Source organism: Spermophilus citellus (assembly GCF_964194105.1).
Source record: "Spermophilus citellus genome assembly, chromosome: 2".
Lineage (NCBI taxonomy): Eukaryota > Metazoa > Chordata > Mammalia > Rodentia > Sciuridae > Spermophilus > Spermophilus citellus.
Window position 1 is genome coordinate 200,027 of NC_138183.1, and position 23,709 is coordinate 223,735.

General features: G+C 53.5%; 1 protein-coding gene across 1 annotated transcript in view; it reads right to left on the reverse strand.

The window, feature by feature from the left end:
• Positions 1-23,709, reverse strand: part of CACNA1B (calcium voltage-gated channel subunit alpha1 B) — a 173,664-nt gene that overhangs the window by 98,356 nt on the left and 51,599 nt on the right. The window contains exons 9-15 of the mRNA XM_081281719.1: positions 23,630-23,686; positions 22,845-22,937; positions 13,518-13,727; positions 9,747-9,859; positions 7,388-7,500; positions 5,221-5,352; positions 4,920-4,992 (exon numbers count right to left, since the gene is read on the reverse strand). Of these exons, the coding sequence (XP_081137845.1) occupies positions 4,920-4,992; positions 5,221-5,352; positions 7,388-7,500; positions 9,747-9,859; positions 13,518-13,727; positions 22,845-22,937; positions 23,630-23,686 (791 nt within the window). The remainder of the gene's footprint in view (positions 1-4,919; positions 4,993-5,220; positions 5,353-7,387; positions 7,501-9,746; positions 9,860-13,517; positions 13,728-22,844; positions 22,938-23,629; positions 23,687-23,709) is intronic.

A 23,709-nucleotide genomic window follows, 5' to 3' on the forward strand; every position in this document is an offset into this window, starting at 1 on the left:
GCTAGGGTACTTACTTATTTTTAACTTTTCTTTTATAGTGTCTATCTATTTAAATGACAACAAGGATGCCTCTGTAGTATTACAATCATTCAACATCCATAGGAATTTCCTAGGTGATCAGACAAAGGGCCAAACACTGTTTGCCCAATGAGCATGCCACTCACTGCTGGCTGGACACAGCGCTGTCGGCCAGGTCTGCTTGCTGTATCCATGAGCTCTCACCACCTTCACCTTTCAGTTTAACGGAGGCTGGCACAGATGTGTTGAAAGACACTGTTCCCACCAGGTGTCTGGGGTGTGCTGGCGGCCAGGTGAATCTACAATGGCAGCATCAGATGCAGCACCCCCTGCCCTTCTCTCTTCCTTCTTCTAACCTTACTAGTCCTTCTCTCCCTTCTCTTCCTGAACTTCTGTGTGGGCTAGTGTTCACATTACTGTACCAGCCGTCCTTTGGTCAGCATGTATTTAGAGCTACCTTTTTTGTAACCCTTCATTTTTAAAATCACGTAATTTTTAAGAGCTCAGAAAGGTACGATGAATAATTTCACAAACTTCTGTGTACCCATCACCCAACTTAAGAAATGAAACATCCCACAGATTAAAATGCAAATATGTATATATCCCTTTATAATGCTGGTGTGTTTTTTGAGGAATAGAAGTATATTGATGATATCTATTTCACCAATTTTTGTATATTTATGTCAAATATTCCTATTGGCAGAATAAAAATAGCCTTATTTTTCCAATTACAAAAGTAAACATCTATTGTTAAAAATTATATAATGATCATATTCATTTCAGAAGAAAAATAAAATTCCTGATGATCCCAAAAAAAAAAAGAAATGAAACATCCAAAGAAGGCTGAAGTTCCTTGGCTAGACATCCACAGTTCCTCCTACCCCTGGCACTGGATGTGGGGCCTGCAGTCGCACCCAGTTTTCATACCTCCTATGTACATACACAACACACAATACACCTTATGCTTCCCAGCCTTGCTTAGTTGTGTGTGCTTTGTATTTTTCGGAAACTTATTTATTTCGTTCAACATTGTGTGTCAGTGAGATTCGTCCCCAGTGATATATTGGCTCTTGGTCCTGCACCCACCCCATGCATGGTACTGCACACTTCCCGTGCAGCCAATGATTATCATTTGGGTGATGTCCAATTGTTTTTTGTTACAATTGATGCTGCTGCTATGGCCTTACATGCTCCAGGCAGAGACTTCCCAGAGCACAAGCTGAGGACAGGAACTGCCAACTGTGATCCTCGGTGTGCTGGATGTCACGAAATCCCTCCCAAGAGGCTCCACCTGCCCAACAGTAGTATAAAGGGTCCCTCATTTCTAATCTTCTCTGAAACCTGATATTGTCATATTTCTTAAGTGTGGGAAAGATTGTCTCACTGTGGGTTTAATTTGCAATAAAGTTGACTACAGTTTGTACAAGTTTATTCAGCAGTCCAGTTTGTTTTCCTGCAAGTTACTCATTTATATCCTAGGACACAATTGGTCTTTTTATCTTTGGAAGTTTCCAGTACACTCTGGAATAGTCCTGTTGGAAATGTCTTCTCCCCATCTGCAGTGGGGTTTTGTGCTTTGCCTTGTCTGGTTTGCCCATCCTTACCTGGGTGGTCCGTGTTCCTCTTCTCAGAGCCTTCCCTGCCCCACAGTAACCATGACGCCCCTGTCGCTGTGCTTCTAGAATTTCATGTCCGCTTTTCACACTCGTCTAGAACTGACCTGTGTATTCAGTTCCCATTTTTATACGTGGACAGCCACACACTGTCCCAAGCCCTTTGCAATGACAACACTTGGTGTTCTGTGTTATAGATATTTTATCTGTGAATAATGATGTTTTTCTTTTTTGTTAATCCTGAGAATTCTTACTTTATTTCTTCTTATACTACTACACTAATACCCCTGACACTAGTGTAATCTGCTGTTTTTATTTGCAAGGAGTGTTAGGTTTTATCTTTTCCAGGAAAAAAAAATTACACTCCAAACACCAGATGGAGATCAAAGCAAGTCCCCAGTGCTCCTCACCCAGCTCTGGAGAGCAATTCTGCTAGAGTTCAGGGGCATTTTCAAGTCACGCGGATTTTCTTCCTCAGTCTGTTAATGCGATGAGTTACATTCATGGACTTTTAGTGTTAGTTCTGGATCATGTGTTATAAAGGTAGGTCCAGGCATACCTGGGTCCACTAGTGGTTTTCCCCTGGGAAAACGCCCATTTGTGAGAATGGCCTGCACTTTCTTTGTTTCTCATATCCAGGTTTTCTAGTCTTACAACATCAATGAAGAGTTTTCCTTTCTACCTTCTCTGGAGTAGTATGTATAAAGTTGGAATGACTATTTAAATAGTAGAATTGATTCATAAAACTATCTGAACTTTGTGGCTTGGGGACATTTTTGACATTCAATTTCTGAAGCGACTCAGGTCTCCTGCTTCTTGGGTCGGTATTTTTTCTTCTGTATCATCCACTTAAATGCGTGTTTGCAGTGCTTTCTATAGCCTCGGAGGGGTAGGAACTCTCCACATCTGTATCTGAAAGTGTCTTCCATCCCACTCCAGCACTCGGGCACAGCTCTCGGGACTCAGCATCCCAGGCTCAAGGAGACAAGACTTCTTTAGTCTTTTCTTTTCTATTTTTTTTTTTTTTTTTTTTTGGTGCCAGAGCCTCATGCATGCCCTCTCCTACTGAGCTGCATCCATCCCCCATCTCTTCTGCCTCTACCTTAGCCGCCCTGGGCATCTGCCACCTCAGCTCCAGCTAGCTCAGGTCCTCAGTTTCCAACGCTACACCCTCTCTTGCAGAAAGTACAGAGTGAAGTACACCCTTATTCTTTACCTTGAAAATCTCCACTTTTCATTTCTAGGATTTCTATTTAGTGTTTAGTTCATTTTCACTGAATTGTTCTTTGTGTTAGGCACTTTTCCCCATGATTTGGGGCTTTATGGTCCTTCCTTTGCCCTTGGAGAATCAGAGGTGCACTCTGCCTAGAGCCATCAGTGCCCTGTTACTGCCCTTTCTCTGAGAGTAGTCTCACCTTCTGACCACAGGCACTGCTGGTCCTCTTCTAGGCATAGTGTTTACCAGGTTTTGGTCTGGAGGTCACCAAGAGCAAAGTAGAACCTGCTGTCCCCCTCCATGCATGCCTCCCTCCCCACTCCCGCCCACTTCAGAAGCTTCCTTCATGAGAGCACAGGCCCCATCCAGAGGCATCCGGTGGGGCCGACAGCCCTGGCCAGCATCTGCACTGCTGCTGCCCTGGCAACCTTGCTAGCCTCCTGCAGCTCTCCTCAGCCTCCTTAAAAGACCCAGCACCCTCCCCAACGCTCAGAGTGCTGAGTCACATGTGCACACTGCTGATGCCCTGGGACTCAAAAGCCTAACCCACCTGCCTCTTCCCAGACCAAATCCTAGTGTCTGGGTCTATACTGTCTCCCAGGGAATGATTCCAATCTGTTTCTAGTCCATAGAGATTTGGTTTCTGCTTAGCTAGGTCCTTCTATTGTCCTGTTGCTGTGTTCAGAGCAGAGGGCATGAAGTCTGATCACAGTACCTCTGATCAGAAGGATCACCTTTTCTCCTAACTATACCCACTCGGGGGAAAGCCTGCCCTGGTATGTAGGGCCCTTCTGACCTGGCTCAGCCCCTACAGCCCACCTGGCCTGCCCACCCTCTCACCATACCCACTCTTCCACCCAGAATCCATTTCTCCTGGTTTCCCTCACCTGGTGCCTGGCAGCCCTGGTCCTGGAAGCCCAGGGAAAGAAGAGCCCCTTCCTGTCCTGAGTGGACTGTATTCCTCAAGGAGCCTATGTCCACCCTCTACGCAGCCACCCTCCACTGTCTTCTAGGCTAACAGATCCTACAGGAAGCTACTGACCTGTGAGCAACCCAGAGCTGCCCATGCATCAGGGAGAGAAAGGTAGTGTGAGGAGGGCGGGCAGGCACCCACACATGGGGACCCAGAGGAGGGTAGAGGAAGGAGGGACAAACGTAGCACAAGGGCCTGACGGGTCCAAAGCTGAAGTGCCCCTACAGGACACACTAGCTTTCTGTGGCTGTGACTAAGCCGATGGCACGCGAGGGGGGATGTGAGGAAGGAGGCCACCAAACTGCTCTCTTAGCCATTCGTCTGGTTTGGTTTGGACCATCAGCTGGAAAGACACCCTTTCTTTGAGAGAGTGGGACACGAAGGCCCCTCCTCACATACATGGACTCAGCTTTGGCCCCTAGAAGCCAAGGGACTGAGCCAAGGTCCAGCCTGGAGTGAATGCTGCCTGTCGAGCCTCCCTGGGAGTCACCACCGGCAGAACAGTAGCAGCCTGCCATCCTTCCCAGCCTCAGAAGGCATCCAAGCAGGTGCCATGGGTCAGGAGTTCATGGCGTTACCTCATCAGTGAGGCCAGACTGGCAGCATTTGTGAGGCCACGGCCCTGCAAAATAGCCCACAAAAGGGAGCCCCCCAAGAAGGCAAGGTCACCTGAGCCAACCAGGCCCTGACTTATGGAGTGGCCCAGCCTCGGCTACCCAGGGGCTATGGTGAGCCAGGTGCAGCCCCAGGTACAGAAAGACAGAGGCACCACGTGGCTGAGACATAGCCAGGTGGAGTTCAAAGAAAGTTTTGGGCTTTTGTCCTCAAATGACAAAAGAAGTGGTTCCAAGACCTGGAGGCCAAGAGAGAACTGATGGCTTGGAGGCAGTGTCTGCCCTCAGAGATGCGCCTACTCCTCAGTGACTCCCAAGCACTCAGCTTCCCTTGAAGCAGGCAATGCCCCTGCCTGTGTTTGTGTTCTGCTTGGGGAGGGTTCTCTCCAAGTGCTACATATGTGGCTGTGCTGAGAAGCTAGGGAAGGCTAGACCAGGCACTTTCTCAGCACCAGCAATGTGAGCTGAGCAGAGCAAGGCCTCACCTGGAAGACCGTGAGGATGGCAGCAGGAAAGGTGTCGAAGTTGGTCGTTGGAGTCTCATCTTTGAAGTTAAACCTGAGAAAAACAGGAAGTCTTGGGAAGAGGCAACCCCACCAAAAGCAAGGGGAATGGGCGCCTTGGTACCAACATGCTTTGTACAGGCCACACACAGGCTGCTTTCTCTGCATCACCAACCCCTTTCAAGGATCTTCAGGAAGGAAGGCAGGTGGGAGAGGCACCATCTGCTCTGGGCTCTGCCTCCCTAGAGGGACCTCAGCCTGTCCTCCCCGAGAGTTCACTTACTGTCCCCCAAACAGCTGCATCCCCAGGAGAGCAAAGACCACAATGAACAGGAAGAGCAGAAAGAGGAGGCTGATGATGGACTTCATGGAGTTGAGCAGAGACACCACCAAGTTCCTCAGGGAGTTCCAGTACCTGTTGGGAGCCAGGCAGGGTGGTCAAGGACCTAGCTATGGCTAAGGCAGCCTGTTCAGAGCTCACCTCACACTCACCCAGGCTCTCTGCAGTCACAATGCTCTAGAGCCTTCTAAACCCTAAGGGCCCACACCTGCAAATGAGACTGAGCTTCTCTCCAGGCTTCCAGACATGCCATCTGTGACTTAGTACAGGCCCATGGGGACAGCAGAGACACTGCCTGCCTCACTAGACTCAGGTCATCCTCCCTAACCTACATCCAAGTCTCTTTCCTTGGCAGAATGAAGTAACCACCATCAGTGCCCACGCCTGGGCTTTGTTCTTCCTAGGCTTCCACCCTAAAATGCCCAGTCAGCCACCCAGAGCCAACACCAGCACCAGGTGAGATGCAAACTACTTGTCCTCAGCCCACACTGGAAGAAGGAACTACAGTAACCAGGTCTTCCTTGCGGGCTAGGTAGAGTACCCCCTCCACTGAGGACCAGGACACAGGCCACAAATGCATAGGGAGGGGCACCCCTCAAGGGCCCCTATCCCACTCTCCTGCCTGATCCCTCCATCAGAGAATAGGCTCCACCTGCCTCTGCTGAAGGCCTTGCTGCTAAGTGGGACTCCACCTACCACCATCCTCAGACAGGCTCTTCCAGGAGCCCACAGCACCCTTCCCTCCAGGGACCCAGGATCACCCCAGTCCCCCAGATGCTCCTTTCCACATGCTCCTCCTGCCCTAGGGGAGGTGGCCAGATGGACACTGGCCTCCCCCATGCTCACCATGCCACTGGGCATCCCAGGGCCCTACAGCAGTGTCCCCCTCCCCAGCACCCACGTCAGAGAGTGCGTCACTTTCCATGGATTCTGATGATGTATGTGAAGGCAGGTGGCAGGAGTGCTGGAAAACCGACTCTCAACCAGGACACACAGGGGCCAGCTTGCCTGGAGACAAGGTCACCTGCCTCTTGTCAGGAAATGGAATCCTGAAGGCTGAGGCGAAGGCATGCTCTGTGGACACTTCCCAGGACTCTGGGCTCTCGTTAGTACATCATCACAGGAGAGTAACCAAAATGGAAAACTCACTGCAGGAAGCCCTCAGCGCGTGTCAGTGCCAAACTGCACTGAACTCTGACCCAAACCTCTTCCTCATTCACACCTCCACATCTTCAAATGCTCTTTGCTTTAAAACAGCTGGAAAAGATCAGCAGAGCTCCACCCTGCCTGGGGAGGTGAACTACCAGCCCAGGCCCTACACTTCTCAGTGCTGACACTCTAGTGTCTGGGCCCCAGCTACCAGGGCCACCACTCAGAGCCTGACCTCAGGATGAGCTGGGCCCACAGTCTGGCCACAGTGACAGTCGCTGAGGCCACTGTGGAGAAGGTCTTTCTCTGCTGTCCCCAGTACAACTCTGCAGTGAGCAGAAGGACCTGCGCCCAGTTCTCTCACCAACTGCACCATACTACCTTCTGGGCCTTGATATCCTCATGTGCAAAATGGAGCAATTCACTTCCACAGTCAGGACTCAAGTGAGCCAGGACTGGAAATAGCATCTCATCACTGTCACTGTCACCAAGCCTTGGGGTCAGGCAGGACGGTAGAAAAATCAAGCCAGGAAGCAGGAGGCTTTTGGGCTGTAGGCCAGCTCAGGTGAAGTCAGGGGCTGCAGAGTGGGTGGGCAGGCGCAAGGCAGGGAGATAACTTCCATCTGAGAACATCCATTTCCTCTACTAAAACAAGTTACCTCTGAAGGTTGGTAAGACGAACTGGTGGTTTTGAGAGGTGGTGTGAGTTTGTGGGGGCACACTAGCAAGGACCAGAAGCGAGCTGCAGCCCTGGGCCAGCAGGGAGTGGCCTGTGAGGCCTCGCATGCAGGTGCCCTGGTGCGTGCTGTTTCACATCCAGCTTTTGGCATTCCAACCATAAGCCATGGGGAGAGGCTCTACACACCATGGATTCCCAGGCACCAGCATTCTGTCAGCCAACCTCACACACTGCCTCCCTCCACCCTCCATCTCCCCGACCCAGAAGCACACAGTAACATACTTTGTGACCTTGAAGATCCGCAGCAAGCGGAGGGCCCTCAGCACGCTGATCCCAAAGGAGGTTCCTGGTTTTATGGCAGCCCAGACCACTTCAAAGATGCTCCCCACAATGACCTGCAAGAGGCATGGCATCATCCCTGGAGTTCACCTGCATCGTGCCCATGTGTACACACAGGGCACACCCAGGAACACGCACGTGTGCTGTGTGTGTGCATCTGCACAGCTATGTCTCTGCAGGCACCCACCCTACATCTTCAAGCCAGACAAGGCAGTGCAGATACATAGGTCAGAGGACCTCCATCCTCTCTCCCACACCATCCCAGACACAAGGAGGGCACAGGACATAGAGCAAGACCAGGCCTGCTGGTGTCCTGACAGACTAAAGCCACCCGTCTAGTGCCTCACCCGTGCTTTATCACAGCCGCAGGACATTGCGTCTTCTTAAACACCTCTGGGGCTGGGAAAGCACCCTGGAAAACTCCCACAACCCCCTCCCTGGTCCTGAACACTGTAAGCTAGACCTTTCTTCTCCCAGTGACCAGGAGCCAGATGTGCCACCAAGAACAGACTGTGGCGAGCCTGCCCCTCTGTTTTGCTGCAGGATTACCTCATGCACAAAGGAGATGCCCCCCCACCCTCGCCGCCTTCAGTTGCTTTTCCTATGGGCAAGGAAGGCCAGTCTGGTCAGTGCTGGAGCAAGGGGCTCAGAAAGGACAGACCAAAGAAAGTGGAGCCTAGCAGCCCTTTACTACCTTCCCTGGACAGGACACACAGGGTCACCTTGAATCCTCTCCCAAGCTACCACACCTCACAGCACACACTCAGGGCTCACAGTCAGTATAAAGGAACACCTCCTCAGCTTGGGCAGCTTCTCCCTCGGGGACCTCAGTTTTCTCAGACTACAGGCTGCCACACTGTGAGGAAAAGCAAGCAGCCTACAGAGAGGCTACCTGACCCAGAACCAAGACTGCATCCCTGGTCTTCAACTAGGCTGAAACCTCAGGAGAGACCCTGGGCCAGAGGCACCCAGGCAGCCACACCCAGATTCCTGACCCACAGTGTGAAAAGTAAGAGATTTTAGCAGTTTTGAGTTGTTAAGCTCTAGAATAATCTGTTAGCTATGTGCAGACTGCCCCATATCCTGGAGTCCAGTCGTGCAGGTCGGAAGGTAGAAGTGTATCTGCAAAGCCAGTGCACCTCTAACACCCCCTCAGTGCCAGGATCTCTGCCCCACTAGCTCCTGCCTGTCTTTGTGGCCAGAGAGGCAAAGCGTGAGAGCCCTGCAGTCTTCCCACAACCTCTCAGAATCACAGGTGCTGATCCCAGAGGGCCCTGGGCAGCCTGGCACAGTGTGAGCCACTAGCAGCTGGGCAGTCTTGGCCAGGCATGGCCTATCTCAAGTCTCTCATCTGCAAAGTAGGGGCCATGGGCACAGTGGCTGCCAACTGCAAGATGCAAAGGGAGAACATTACAAATCCAAGTTGAGCTGAATTTCCAGCTGAGGTACTCCTTCACCCTGTCACCACAAACCAGAGAGCTCCAGGTTCTTCTACAGGGCATGGGCTCTGCTTGCCACCTAGCCTCTGGGCAGGTAGTCACAGGGCCAGGCCCAGGCTCTGGGCTCAGCACCAGGGATACATCCTGTGTGATCTATAGGGCCAGGTAAGGTGACACTTGTGTGGCCCTTGCCCTCTGTCCCAGCCTGGACTAAAGGTGAGCCACAGAACATGCCCTAAGGTTTCCCTGACCTGTGAGATTGGGAAGGGACCACCCCACCCCTAACCCCACCCCAAGGAGGGTGGCCTATCACTTCTCCCTTGGTGGCAAAAGTACGGATGCAGAGTCCTGCCTGGGGGGGGGGAGCCAGAGTACAGTGGGGGTCAGGAGCTCAGCCCAAGCTCTCCAGGGGAGACTGAGCCTGCAGTAGGTTCCAGGTCCCAGCACAGAGGGTGCTACAGAGCCTTGATTGGTCACGAGCAGACAGGAGGGGTCAGAGGCAAGAAGGGCAACATGCTGCAGTGGGAGGGGCTATAGCAGGCACCCCCAGCCATCAGGCCAACCCAGGACAGGCCTGTGCTGACTCCCTGCACCTGCCAGTCTCTGGGTAGCCTTCAGGACCTACAGGATCACAGATCTCAGCCCACACTGGGCACACATGGGGAAGGGGGTTTTGCACACCCAGGTAAGGACACATGCGGACCACCCAGACCCAAGTAGGCATGTTTTAAATTCTTAAATCTACTTATTTATATGTGGTACTAAGAATGAAAACCAATGCCTCACATGCTAGGCAAGCACTTTACCAGCAAGCTACAGCCCAGACCCTTAAGTAGTCATCTTTAATGAGGCACCCCCCTTACCCCAAAGTCGAAGCAGTTGAAGGAGGACCGGAAGTAGCTTCTGGGCCCCAGGCCATACATCTTCAGGGACATCTCTGTGAGGAAGAGACCCAGGAAAACAAACTCTGCAAAGTCTAAGAGAAGTCGGAGAAGAGGGAGGTTAGCACAAGGCTCCTCCCACCCTGCCTCCAGCCCAGACTGGAGGACACCACATTTCTGGTTCTTTCCAGGGCTGAACCTTCCAGGCCTGGTTTGCATCCTGAGCTCTGAAATCTCATTCCAGGACAGGGACACGAGAGATGCTGTTCCAGTCTGGAGGATAAGGGCCCAGGGCTAAGGGGACACAGCTCCGGGATCCAGAGTCATAGGAGACACCTTCAGAGGAGGGCCTGCAGATGTGCAGCTGGGTACAGCCTCTGGCCGGGCCTGCACCATCGGCTCCTCACTCTGATCACAGGCAGAGCCCCTCAGCCTTGTCAGGGTCTCCCTGTCTTTCCACAAGAGCTTCCTGGCAGCCCTTCTTAGGACCCCACAGCACCGCGTTTAACTTTGACTTTGTTCACGTGTTTGCCCCACATAAGGAGAACTCCTCTACCCCTGAACTTCTTCCAGGCCTGTCCAACACACACTCCCAGGGGTCACTGGCTCTGCCAATGAGTGGGGGCATGATGGAGAGGGTTCAACCCAGGAGTCCCAGAGGTAATCCTGCTGACCCTTCAGGGCCTCAGGGTTAAAGGGAGGCCACACTGAGGCTGGAGGGCCCACAAATGCCCACTAGCCTAGCCCAGACAGGAGTGAAGTCAGAGCAAGAGAAGGCAGTGACTCCAGAGGCAGTCCCAGGCCTCCGACACGTACCACCCAACCAGCCTGCCCTTGGCAGGAGTCAGTGGTCGCCATCCCCTAGCTCCTGGGAACCTGCTGCCTGCGCAGGCCAGATGTGGGGAGTGGACCTCAATGAGGCCCTCAGAAGCCCAGACCTCAGAACTGAGCCACTCTCATTGACCCCCCTCCCCGAGGATTGTACTGGGATCAGGAGACCAAAGGCACTGTGGCCGCTGGTCAGGGCAGCAGCTCCAATCCCAGAGCACGGCCACAGAGGACAAGGCCATGAGAAGGGAGGCCAAGCTGGGGAGCCAGTCGCTGGGCAGATGCCAGCTTGTCCCCCTGGGTTTTTGCTGAGACATGGGGCCTTAAGGCAGACACAGCTCCTAAAACACAGATGATGGAAGATGGGTAGCACACTTCACATCCCTGTGCACCCTGAAATCTGCCTTCCCCACAAGTCCCCAAGGGCTACGCAGTAACGATCCAAACACTTCAGTAAGGAGTCCATTTATAGCAGCCCAGATCCAGATAAGCAGAGATGCTAGTTCCAGGCCCACTTAAGCACTGAGCAAACAGAGAGGGGAGGACCCCTCTTCTACCGCCTAAGCCCATGGCCAGCCAACTCCTGGGAGCAACTCATGCCCAACAAGCCTGGCCCCTGAAGCCAGCCAGGAGATCACCAGGCACTTTCACTGAGTCCGGGACGATAGCAAAAGGCCAAGAAGCCTACTAGGGAAAGCCAGAGCCCATATCAGGCACAGATGCCACTGACCCTTAGGCAGGGCCTTCTTGGGACAAGAGGACCATCCCCAACCAGGCCTGTTGCTGCCTCAGACAGATGCCTGGGCCTGGTTGTTTCAGCAGCAGGTATGAGCAGCAGCAGGAAAGCTGCACCCCTCACAGTCCAGCTCAGAACAGGAAATATACAAGTAGCCTGCAGAGTCCTAGTGCTCCTGGCCACAAAAACCTCAAAGTCCCTCTACATGGTCACAAAGGCCTTTGCCTGTGCCATCAGTTTCCCATGAAGCACCCTGGGAGAGAAGAGAAATAGGACTATGGCCACCCCCATGAGGACCACCAGCAAGGCTGCCCAGGCCCTCAGCTTGCTCCTAGAAGACCAAAGTGAGAGAACTTTGCAAGAAACAGGTACAAAATTGGCCAAACTTTAGAGAAAGGGACTAGGCACTAGAAGTCCCCAGCGTCCTGTTGAGATGGCCTGAGCTCACACACTCAGCCTCCCCTCTGAGGCCACAGAAGAGGACCATCCATTCTTGCACCAGCAGGCACAGTGCTGCTAGGAGCTGGTACAGGAGATAGCACCCACCCTGCTCCCCAGGAGTTCACAGGCACCCCACCTTCCCAGCCAGCAGACACCCAGAAGGCAGGAGTGACCATGAGAGCAGCTGGGCACCACCAGGCCCAGCCAGCTGAGGGGAAGAAGAGAATCCACGGTCCCCACCCAACCCCAAGGGGAAGGAACCTAAGCCTGAGGGTCCAGGAAGACCCTGAACTCACTCCCAAGCAAAGTCCCAAGATGCCAAGCTACCACTCTCAGGATCCAAAACTGGGGACCAGAGCAGGCTGCTGCATGACACAGCACTGCTCCCCAACCCTCCCCGGGGCATCTGAGCCAGGCTGTCTCAGCTCCTTATCCTTCTACTGCCTCTTTACCCTTCCCCTGAGAGGCAAGTAACAGATTCCTTTTTTCTTTTTCTTTTTTCCCAGAACCAGGGAGTAAACCCAGGACCTCATAATTCTAGGCAAGTGCTCTGCCACCGACAGACCCAGCAGCTGAAGCCCAGGCTGGGTGAGTGTGCATGCACATGAGCACACACGTGGGCACACGCGTGAAGCCCAGGCTGGGTGAGTGTGCATGCGCATGAGCACATACGTGGGCACACGCATGACCGTGGGCCCGCCTACTGCAGAGCTGCCAGCACCCACCCAGCTCATGAGAGCCCTTCAGGGGCTGAGTGGGCCACACAGGTTGGACAGCTGGGCTAGGACTGTGCCAGGATGCTTTCAGGGTTCAGCAAAAATTCTCCCAAGTGCCTCAGGCAGCTTCCAGAGAGAGAGGGAGGCCTTCATGGGAGCCCCAAAGAGCTCTTGCCCCCAGGCCCACTGCAGACACGAAGCAGGGTGAGTGCAGCTGACCCCTGGAGGACAGGGAGGCAAAAGCACTGACCACAGGATGGAAACATCAGTGGATTCTTCAACACTTCACAAAGTAAGACAGCAGAGCCAAGCTGTGCTCCTGGGACCACAGAGCCCTGGAGTATGCAGGGCCAGCTTCAGAGTGCCAGTTCCAATCCTGGACAGACACAGGAGGCCCCAACCACTGGTTACCTTCCTCTTTGCCTTCTCCCAACTATAGCCGGGGCCAAGACAAGCATGACACGAATCCCTGTTACTGTCCTGGGCTCATGGACACAGGATAGCAAGTCATCTCTGGTCATCGCAGTCCTGATGCTCATATGTCCAACCCATTGTACAGGAGAACGTAAGTATCCAGAAGAGCCTTGTGACAGAGCATGCAGCCAGGACTCTGACTCCTCGGGAATCCAGGCCAGGAGTAGCACAGAATGAAGTGCCTAGCCTATGGGTCTGAAACCCTTCAGAGGGAGGACACAGGTGTGTTTGGCTTGGCTCATCTCTGGCCATCCCACACACTTCCTCCCCTGGGCAACCCAGGACCTCTCAACTCATCACACTACTGATGCAGGGCATCTAGCCACATCAGTTGGGCTGCCTGGAACCCACCTGCAGGCACGGAGGGGAGCCCTCAGGCCTGGGACACCACCCAGGCTCCAGCAGAGGCCCCTGGGGACTGACCAGGTCTGTGCAGCAGACAGGAGTTGCGCCCAGGGTGTTCCAGGCAGAAGAGTCGTGGACCAGGATTTCCAGGCTGCAGAGCAGATGGGTTTGGGAGGTGCCCTGAGAGAGGGAAGGGCGGGGCAGGGTACATACACAGAGCTGTGGTGAGCCGCTGCGGCTGGTTGTAGTGCACCATGGCCACACAGAGTGTGTTCAGAGCCACCACACACAGCACCACCCAGTAGAAGCTTTGCGCCTTCACCATGCGCCGGATGAAGAACCGGAACATCTTCTCCTTCCTCCGGAAATACGATGAACTCTCTGTCTTCCCACTTTTGAGGCTAGCACGGGCAAAGGGGGACCCTGCAAGACAAAAGGCTTGCTAGAGCTCAGGGACCAGCAGCCCCATTCTCAGACATACCCTCAAGGACAGCCTGCCCCATCCCCTGGTCACAAGCCATTATGCACTAACCCTTGCCACCCCCCTGTGGGGAGTCCAAAGGTCTCCATGATGCCTATGGTCCCTGGCTGCCAATGGAAAGCTGGATTGGTCTGGACTGGATGGTCACTGTCTCTGGTCCCGGCACGCTGGCTACCTTCCCTGGGCACCCTTGTAGGCACTCCAAGCTTTTTCCAAGAGAGATAAATCTGACAGAGTCAGTCCCTCCCCAAGATCCATCCCTCCAGTACACCCTGCCCCCCAACTCAGGGGTCAGCAACCATTGGCTACCTGTTTCTTAAGCATCTCTCCTGGACATGCATTTGTTCTTGGTACATGGCTGATCTCCTGTCCATAAAGGCCAAAACACTAGCTGTCTGGGAAGTGTGCTGACCCTGCTCTCACCTGACTCCTTCTTCTCTCCCCAATGCACACCCAAACCGTCACCTCTGCTGCTTTGATCTTAGCAGTTCCCAAATGTAAAATGCTCCCTTCCCCAGGCTTCCTTTCCATGGTGGCTCCTCAGCTGGGGGTCTTAGCTTCAATGTCACCTTTACAAATCATCTTTCTCTGGACACTCCATCTAAAGTAGGGTCTTCCCTGCCCACACCCTGCAGTGATACCCACCTCATGGCCACCTATCACCATTTGCTCATCAGCCTATCCTTATCTAGCTCCCTGAACAGTAGCCAAGTTGAAGTTTTCATCCCTGAGCCCCCTTCCTGCATGTGCACACACACTGGGCCCCCAGGTAAGAAGGCCAGAGAGGGCAAAGCTACTGCACGGCACACACAGCTAGGGAGAGCAGGGAACCACCTCAGGGGGGGGGTCTCCATTCTGTCCCCATGTAAGGAAGACCTCGCAGGGATGTGCCCGCCACAACCACACCCACCTGGGCCCATGACATATATGATGTCATGGTATGGATGTGAGGTATCCCCAAAAGCTCATGTGTGAGACAAAGCAAGAAGGTTCAAAGGGGAACTGATTGGGTTTTGAGAGCCTTCATCAGTGACTTAATCCCCTGATGGGGTTAACTGAGTGGCAACTGAAGGTAGGTAGGTGTGGCTGGAGGAAGTGGGTCCCTGGGGGTGTGGCCTTTGTCATATATGTATATGAATATGGCCAATGGAGTCTCTCTCTGCTTCCTCATCAGGTGAGCCACGTGCATATGCCACACTCTTCCACCATGATGTTCTGCCTCACCTTGAGCCCAAAGGAATGAAGCCTGCTGCATTTAGACTGACACCTCTGAAATTTGAGCCCCAAGATAAACTTTTTCTCCTCTAAAATTGTTCTTATCAGGTCTTTTAGTCACAGCAGCAAAAAAACTTAAAACACAAGAACCCAGAGCATGTCAACCGCTACGGCACTTGCACAAAACCACACCCCACATTGCCTGCAGAGCTCCCAACACACACTCAAGGGGTGCCGGGGATGGGGCAGGAGCCAAGGATCCTCTACTGCAAGCTGACAGGGACTCTTGCTTCTCGTGCCACCCACACTCCAGGGCATGGCCAGAACTGCTTCAGCCTCAGGTCCACAGGAGCCTGGGCACCCAGGTAGAAAGTGGCTGCAAGGCCAACGCTCCCATGAGTACTTCCAAGGTCCTGCTCTTTGGGATGGGGGCGCAATCCCAGCAGACAGCAATTCTTAGCAAGCAGCCACTGTGTGCTCAAGTCTGCTGTGGGCAGGGGCTCCGGCCCCATTCTTGGAGGAAAGCAGGTATCTACAGTAAATGCAGAAATGCATCATCAAATGGTAGTCTTGGTGGGAAGACCACGAGATCAAACTGCTTCTCAGCTTTCTGAACCTTCCAGACCTAATCAGCATATAGTCCCTATGATGAAAAAGCTTGAAATGCATCATCAAATGGTAGTCTTGGTGGGAAGACCACGAGATCAAACTGCTTCTCAGCTTTCTGAACCTTCCAGACCTAATCAGCATATAGTCCCTATGATGAAAAAGCTTATTTCAAGAAAAACAGACCTGAAATCTTCAAGAATTAAAACAACCCAAGAAAGCTAAATATCAATAAGAACAAGATACAACTGAGAGCACATCATATAAAGGAATCCAGATGTTTCTAAGAGGAATTCACCAGTCAATGCGCAGTCCCTGTGACCCTTGTCAGTACTATTTGCTCAACAAACATGCACAGACCATTTGTTCCAGGCCCTGAATGAAGCCAGAAAACAGAACGACCAAGATCTACCCAGCTCTCAGTGACTTTCTAGAGGCCAGGGAGGAGGAAGAAGAAAGCCAGTGTCTTTCCAGCCTGGCTGGTATGTCCCAGCATGGAGTAGCAAAAGTGACATGGGCTCAAGCAACATGCTGACATGGACCCAAAGGCTGCCACCCTTGACCTTAGGGTTGTGTGACCTGGTGCACGTCTGTCACACAAGCCTGGAAGCCACTCACTTGGCAACAGATCACAGGCCACCTGTACCTTTAAGGGTCAGCTGGGATTTAGTGAGACAACTCTGAGTGGAGGGCTAAACACAGGGGTGCAAAGAATAGGCTGATAACAGCACGTGGGCAGGGAGACGTGAGAGCCCAGCCCCTGAGACACAGCCATCCTCAGCTGGAGGGCAACCAAGGGGACCCAGCTGTGCTGGGAACACAGAAACCCAAGAATGGCTTCCTTCCCTCCCAGCCAGCCCCAAGCCTGTCCTGACCAAGGACCAAGGCCTGCACACACTGAATGCAAGTATGTCCTTGGGCTCTGCTAGGGACTCAGAGGAAAGTCCATTAGTCCCAGGGATCCAAGTACAGCACCCAACTCACCACACAAAACAAAGCTTAAAGAGAGAAAGAAAACAAACTTCCCTCCTGAAATTTCTCAGCAGGCAAAAGAAAGGAAGTTCACTCTGGAACTCAGTGAGACAACTCTGAGTGACTGGAAGGTGAGGCAGAGGAGGGAGCCATGAGGTAAGGGCAGAGGTACAGAAGAGCAAACCAGAGACACACTGAAGGGCAGTGACTCCTGGCAAAGGAGCAAGGAAAGGAGACGACCATTCTAAGTGGGGAAGCCGCTCCTCACGGCAGCAGGGTGGAGCTACAGGTCAGGGCCTGGGTGTCAAGCTCCAGCAGGGAACAGGCCACAACAAGATCACCTCACGGTGAGGACCAGGGAAGGCCTCCTGACAATAGGGAGAACTCAGTCCCCACCTACACACCCTAGCAGAGTAAAGAAGGAGAGGGAACGGGCTGTGGAGCTGGGGCTGGAGGAGGGGCAGGAGGCCTCAGAAGGGCGCAGCAGGGCGCATGCACATGCGGATGCTCCACCTGGGGCAGCAGCGAGGGGCCCACACCTGGTCCAGGACAAGAGGGGGCCACTGCAAAGGTCATGCCTCCTCGAGTTAGGAGTGGAGCAAAATAAACAGAAACAAAAATGCAGCGATGGGAACAGTCCATCGTGGTGGTAAAGATGGTGGAGCAGCAAGCTGGAGTGGTGAGAACGCTGTTCCCAACCACGAGGGCAGGAACGGGAAGACGGCCTCTGTGGAGGGCAGAGGTGGAGACCTGAAACTAACGAGGGGTGGGACAGCTCGGAAAAAAGAAGTCCCTCAAAACGGAGGGCACAGCCATGCGGTGCAGCCACGAGGAAGAACAAGACCTGTGCACCAGGCACCTGCTAAGTCAGATGGATCCTCCATCAGAAACAGACATCACACTGGGTTTAGAAAGAGCACAGCCAGGGCTGGGGATGTGGCTCAAGCGGTAGCGCGCTCGCCTGGCATGCGTGCGGCCCAGGTTCGATCCTCAGCACCACATACCAACAAAGATGTTGTGTCCGCCGAGAACTAAAAAAAAAAATAAATATTAAAAATTCTCTCTCTCTCTCTCTCTCTCTCTCTCTCTCTCTCTCTCCCCTCTCTCACTCTCTCTTTAAAAAAAAAAAGAAAGAGCACAGCCAGAAAACCATGATTCTTATGGTGCTTGGGCCAGGCATGCAGGCACAGGCTGCGATCCGTTACTGGGGATGCTGAGGCAAGAGGATCTCAAGTTCAAGGCCAGCCTCAGCAAATAGCAAGACCCTGTCCCAAAATAAAAAATAAAAAGGGCTGGGGATGTGACTCAGTGGTAGAGGGTGCTGAGATTGGCCCTCAGTACAGGGGCTGGGCGTGGAATGGAGGACAAATGTTAAAGAAGTGTGGAAAATGAAAGAGAAAGAAGGGTACCAGGCAAATGCAAGCTAAAACAAAAACAATGACCTTGGCAAGAAGCAGATGGTGACATTTAATGCCAGGCAAGGGGGACTGTCCAGGGGAGGAGCTAAACAGAGAGAGAAAGCAGTGTGTGAAGAAACACAGGTAACCTGTGCAATCAGAACAGCTGCACCAGGAAACCACCTGCTGGCCAAGTCACCAGCAAAAGCCAGGAACACCAGGGACTTTGTGAAAAGCCCCATAGGAAGACCTGTTGGGAACACAGACCTTGGGGACAGAAACCAATATGCCTGGGATGCATGCAGAGCCCAGCCACAGTCTGATAGCTCCCAGATACACTACACTCTCTCTGTTAATGAAACTTTCTAAAATCAGTTAGGAACATACAATCTGAAAACACACAAGTGTACAGACTTACAGGCCACGTTTTTCAATCTGATAGAATTAGAAGAGAAGGATGATCAAAATGCTGTACCCACTTATCAGTTAAGAAGCACACCCTTAGATAGCCTTGCAAGAGAAAAGCAAAGGGGCCAGAAGGAGGTACCACAGCACACTTTTATACAGAGGGAGGAGGAGAGAGAGGGAGGAGGAGAGAGAGGGAGGAGGAGAGAGAGGGAGAGAGGGAGGGGTAGAAAGGGGAAGATAAAGAGTGAGTGGGAGAGAGGAAGGGAGAAAGAAAGAGAGAAGGAGGGAGAGAGACAGTGTAGGTGGGAGAAAGAAGGGGAGAGAGAAGGAGAGGGGGAGAGAGAGAGAGAGAAAGAAAGGGAGGGAGAGAGTTGGGGGGAGAAAGGGAGGGGGAGAGAGAGGGAGAGAAAGGGAGAAAGAAAGGGAGAGAGAGGGAGAGAAGGAGAGAGAGAGGGGAGAGAGAAAGTGTGTAAGTGAGAGGGAGAAGGAAGGGGCAGGGAGAGTCTGGGCAGGGGGGGGGGGGGGGGGAGAGAAAGAGAAGGTTTCTTCAAAGCATTGATTACAAAAAGTAGTCACCATCTTTCCCACCTGCATCCCTGAGTCCCTGGCTCCCAGTTTTATCTCAGCTATACCCACTGATAATGCCAGCATTCTTTAAATTATGACAATCCATAGGAAAGAACTTTAAATATTCTTCAATTTATGTTACAAAATCAGAATTCAAAAACCTAGGTAAAGTAGGAATAGAAGGAAATTTTCTAAATATAACACACATGGGATAAATCATGGAGCTTGGGCACAGGTCTATAATACTTTGACTCTAATTACCAACAAAAAAATACAAACAGCCTGACAGAAAAACAAGCAGGGCATCTGAGGAGTCGCCAACTACAAATCCCAACGGGAAACTAAGTGGAGGCATCCAGCCATGAGCTGTCTGGCTGTAGAAGTGACAGTCCCAGGGAAGACCTCAGTAACCAGCGGCCACATCGGCAGGGTACAGTCTGAGGCGGGGACACTGCAGGGCCACAGGGCCCCCACAGAACCTTCAGGCAGCACCTCCCACAGCAAGAAGAAAGGACAAAAGATGCCAGGCAAAGGAGAGGGCATCAAGTTACCCTGGGAGAGCTCAGCACAGAGGGCCAGAGTCACTGGCAAGGTTGACGGGGTGACCACGGCACCATGGGACCAACGGCGGCAGGGATCTGCGACTGGGATGGGAGAGACTACACACTATGAAGGACATGTGTCCATGCCTGTGTGTATCCTCTGAGGGACACTATGTGTGCGTGTCCTCTGAGGGAGAGAGTGAGTGTGTGTGTGTGTGTGTGTGTGTCCTAAGAGGGAGAGTGTGTTTGTGTGTGTGTGTGTGTGTGTGTATGTATGTCCTCTGAGGGAGAGAAAGTGTGTGTTTGTGTCCTCTGAGAGAGAGAGAGAGAGAGAGAGAGAGAGTGAGTGTGTGTGTGTGTGTGTGTCCTCTGAGGGAGAGTATGTGTGCGTGCGTATCCTCTGAGGGACAGTGTGTGCGTGTGTGTCCTCTGAGAGAGAGTGTGTGCGTGTGTGTCCTCTGAGAGAGAGTGTGTGCGTGTGTGTCCTCTGAGAGAGAGTGTGTGCGTGTGTGTCCTCTGAGAGAGTGTGTGTGCGTGTGTGTCCTCTGAGGGAGAGTATGTGTGCGTGCGTGTCCTCTGAGGGACAGTGTGTGCGTGTGTGTCCTCTGAGAGAGAGTGTGTGCGTGCGTGTCCTCTGAGAGAGTGTGTGTGCGTGTGTGTCCTCTGAGGGAGAGTGTGTGTGCGTGCGTGTCCTCTGAGGGAGAGTGTGTGCGCGTGTGTGTCCTCTGAGGGAGAGTGTGTGCGCGTGTGTGTCCTCTGAGGGAGAGTGTGTGCGCGTGTGTGTCCTCTGAGGGACAGTGTGTGCGTGTGTGTCCTCTGAGGGACAGTGTGTGTGCGTGCGTGTCCTCTGAGGGAGAGTGTGTGTGCATGCGTGTCCTCTGAGAGAGTGTGTGTGCGTGCGTGTCCTCTGAGGGAGAGTGTGTGCGCGTGCGTGTCCTCTGAGGGAGAGTGTGTGCGCGTGTGTGTCCTCTGAGGGACAGTGTGTGCGTGTGTGTCCTCTGAGGGACAGTGTGTGTGCGTGCGTGTCCTCTGAGGGAGAGTGTGTGTGCGCGCGTGTCCTCTGAGGGAGAGTGTGTGCACGTGTGTGTCCTCTGAGGGACAGTGTGTGCGTGTGTGTCCTCTGAGGGACAGTGTGTGTGCGTGCGTGTCCTCTGAGGGAGAGTGTGTGTGCGTGCGTGTCCTCTGAGGGAGAGTGTGTGTGCGCGCGTGTCCTCTGAGGGAGTGTGTGTGCGTGTGTGTCCTCTGAGGGAGAGTGTGTGCGTGTGTGTCCTCTGAGGGAGAGTGTGTGTGCGCGTGTGTCCTCTGAGAGAGTGTGTGTGCGTGTGTGTCCTCTGAGGGAGAGTGTGTGCGTGTGTGTCCTCTGAGGGAGAGTGTGTGTGCGCGTGTGTCCTCTGAGGGACTGTGTGTGTGCGTGCGTGTCCTCTGAGGGACTGTGTGTGTGCGTGCGTGTCCTCTGAGGGAGAGTGTGTGTGCGCGTGTGTCCTCTGAGAGAATGTGTGTGCGTGTGTGTCCTCTGAGGGAGAGTGTGTGCGTGTGTGTCCTCTGAGGGAGAGTGTGTGTGCGCGTGTGTCCTCTGAGGGACTGTGTGTGTGCGTGCGTGTCCTCTGAGGGAGAGTGTGTGCGTGTGTCCTCTGAGGGAGAGTGTGTGTGCGTGTGTGTCCTCTGAGAGAGTGTGTGCGCATGTGTCCTCTGAGAGAATGTGTGTGCGTGTGTGTCCTCTGAGGGAGAGTGTGTGCGTGTGTGTCCTCTGAGGGAGAGTGTGTGCGTGTGTGTTCTCTGAGGGACAGTGTGTGTATGTGTGTGTCCTCTGAGGGACAGTGTGTGTGCGTGTGTGTCCTCTGAGAGAGTGTGTGTGCGTGTGTGTCCTCTGAGGGACAGTGTGTGTGTGTGTGTCCTCTGAGGGAGTGTGTGCGTGTGTGTCCTCTGAGGGAGAGTGTGTGTGTGTGTGTGTTCTCTGAGGGACAGTGTGTGTGTGTGTGTCCTCTGAGGGAGAGTGTGTGTGTGTGTGTGTCCTCTGAGGGACAGTGTGTGTGTGTGTGTTCTCTGAGGGAGTGTGTGCGTGTGTGTCCTCTGAGGGAGAGTGTGTGCGTGTGTGTCCTCTGAGGGACAGTGTGTGTGTGTGTGTTCTCTGAGGGAGTGTGTGCGTGTGTGTCCTCTGAGGGAGAGTGTGTGCGTGTGTGTCCTCTGAGGGACAGTGTGTGTATGTGTGTGTCCTCTGAGGGACAGTGTGTGTGTGTGTGTGTCCTCTGAGGGACAGTGTGTGTGTGTGTGTGTCCTCTGAGGGACAGTGTGTGTGTGTGTGTGTGTGTGTGTCCTCTGAGGGACTGTGTGTGTGAGTGTCCTCTGAGGGAGAGTGTGTGTGTGTGTGTGTCCTCTGAGGGACAGTGTGTGTGTGTGTGTTCTCTGAGGGAGTGTGTGCGTGTGTGTCCTCTGAGGGAGAGTGTGTGCGTGTGTGTCCTCTGAGGGACAGTGTGTGTATGTGTGTGTCCTCTGAGGGACAGTGTGTGTGTGTGTGTGTCCTCTGAGGGACAGTGTGTGTGTGTGTGTGTCCTCTGAGGGACAGTGTGTGTGTGTGTGTGTGTGTGTGTCCTCTGAGGGACTGTGTGTGTGAGTGTCCTCTGAGGGACAGTGTGTGTGTGTGTGTGTGTGTGTGTCCTCTGAGGGACTGTGTGTGTGTGTGTGTCCTCTGAGGGACTGTGTGTGCGTGTGTGTTCTCTGAGGGACAGTGTGTGTGTGTGTGTCCTCTGAGGGACAGTGTGTGCGTGTGTGTCCTCTGAGGGAGAGTGTGTGTGTGTGTGTCCTCTGAGGGAGTGTGTGCGTGTGTGTCCTCTGAGGGAGAGTGTGTGCGTGTGTGTTCTCTGAGGGACAGTGTGTGTGCGTGTGTGTCCTCTGAGAGAGTGTGTGTGTCCTCTGAAGGACAGTGTGTGTGTGTGTGTGTGTGTGTGTGTGTGTGTCCTCTGAGGGACTGTGTGTGTGTGTGTGTGTCCTCTGAGGGAGTGTGTGCGTGTGTGTCCTCTGAGAGAGTGTGTGTGCGTGTGTGTCCTCTGAGGGACAGTGTGTGTGTGTGTGTGTCCTCTGAGGGACTGTGTGTGTGTGTGTGTGTGTGTGTGTCCTCTGAGGGAATGTGTGCGCGTGTGTCCTCTGAGGGGTTGAGTGTGTGTACAGAGGAGAGACCTCAGTGGAAACTGTCCCTTCACTGTTGGTGGCCCTTGGGCTCTGTCCACAGGGCGGCAGAGCCAAGAGCAGCACTCCTGCAGCATGTGCCAAGACATGAGCAGGCTTGTGGGCAGGAAGGAACCCCAGCAGCAGCAGGTCCAGCCACAGCCCCTTGGCAGCCAGAGGACAGACTCACCCACGGCACAGAGGTCTGCAAGCCGGTCCTCCCCCTCCTCAGCGTGGATCAGGTCGTGGCGGCTCTTCTTGGTGGCGGCTCTCTTCAACACGGCTGTAAACACAGGGCGCGGCGATGGCATGAGCTGTAGCCTCAGGCAACCCACCTCAGAACTGGGGTGTCCGTCCATTGAGCTGGGAGTCATCCTCCCCCTGGACTGGCCACTTTCCTCAGCTTCTGTCTCAGCTGGAGCTAAGGATGATTCCTGGTGCCCATGGGCCCAGTCCTTGGGCAGGAGGGACAAGAAATTCTGAGGTTGGGTCTGCTTTCTTTTCCCTCCAAAATGAAGTCAGTCGGGGGCCTGGCGACCAGGGAGACACAGGAACATTTATCTGTGACAAGGCTAGGGCTGCCAAGGGGCCAGTGTGGACCTGCTCAGAGCCTTAGGTGTGGGCAGCGCTGGCAACTGTACCATGAACATTGCAATGCTTGCCTTCACCAGCCCCCCACTCTGGCCCAGGTGTCTTTCCATAGCCTTTGGAAGCAGCAGTACTCCAGGTCCCTAGGCCTGCAGGTGTAAAGCTTCCAGAAGCAGCCCTGTCCAGCCCCGCCTTCCACAGCAATATGGTGTGCACATCGGGAAGCCCAGGCTCAGACCCCAGGGCCCCATGGCTTGTGACCATGGCTAACCTGCAGGTGCCTGGCACAGCAGACTGTGTGTGGAAACAATCACAGGTGAACACGCACCACTGCCCACTCAACCCCCGAGCCCCACTACATTGACGGAGTGCCATCGAATGACCTACCATCCAAAGGGGACTTCTCCTCTGCATTCTTGTCCTCCTCTGCCAGCATGACTTCCTCTGTGAAGGGACACAGCCTCCAG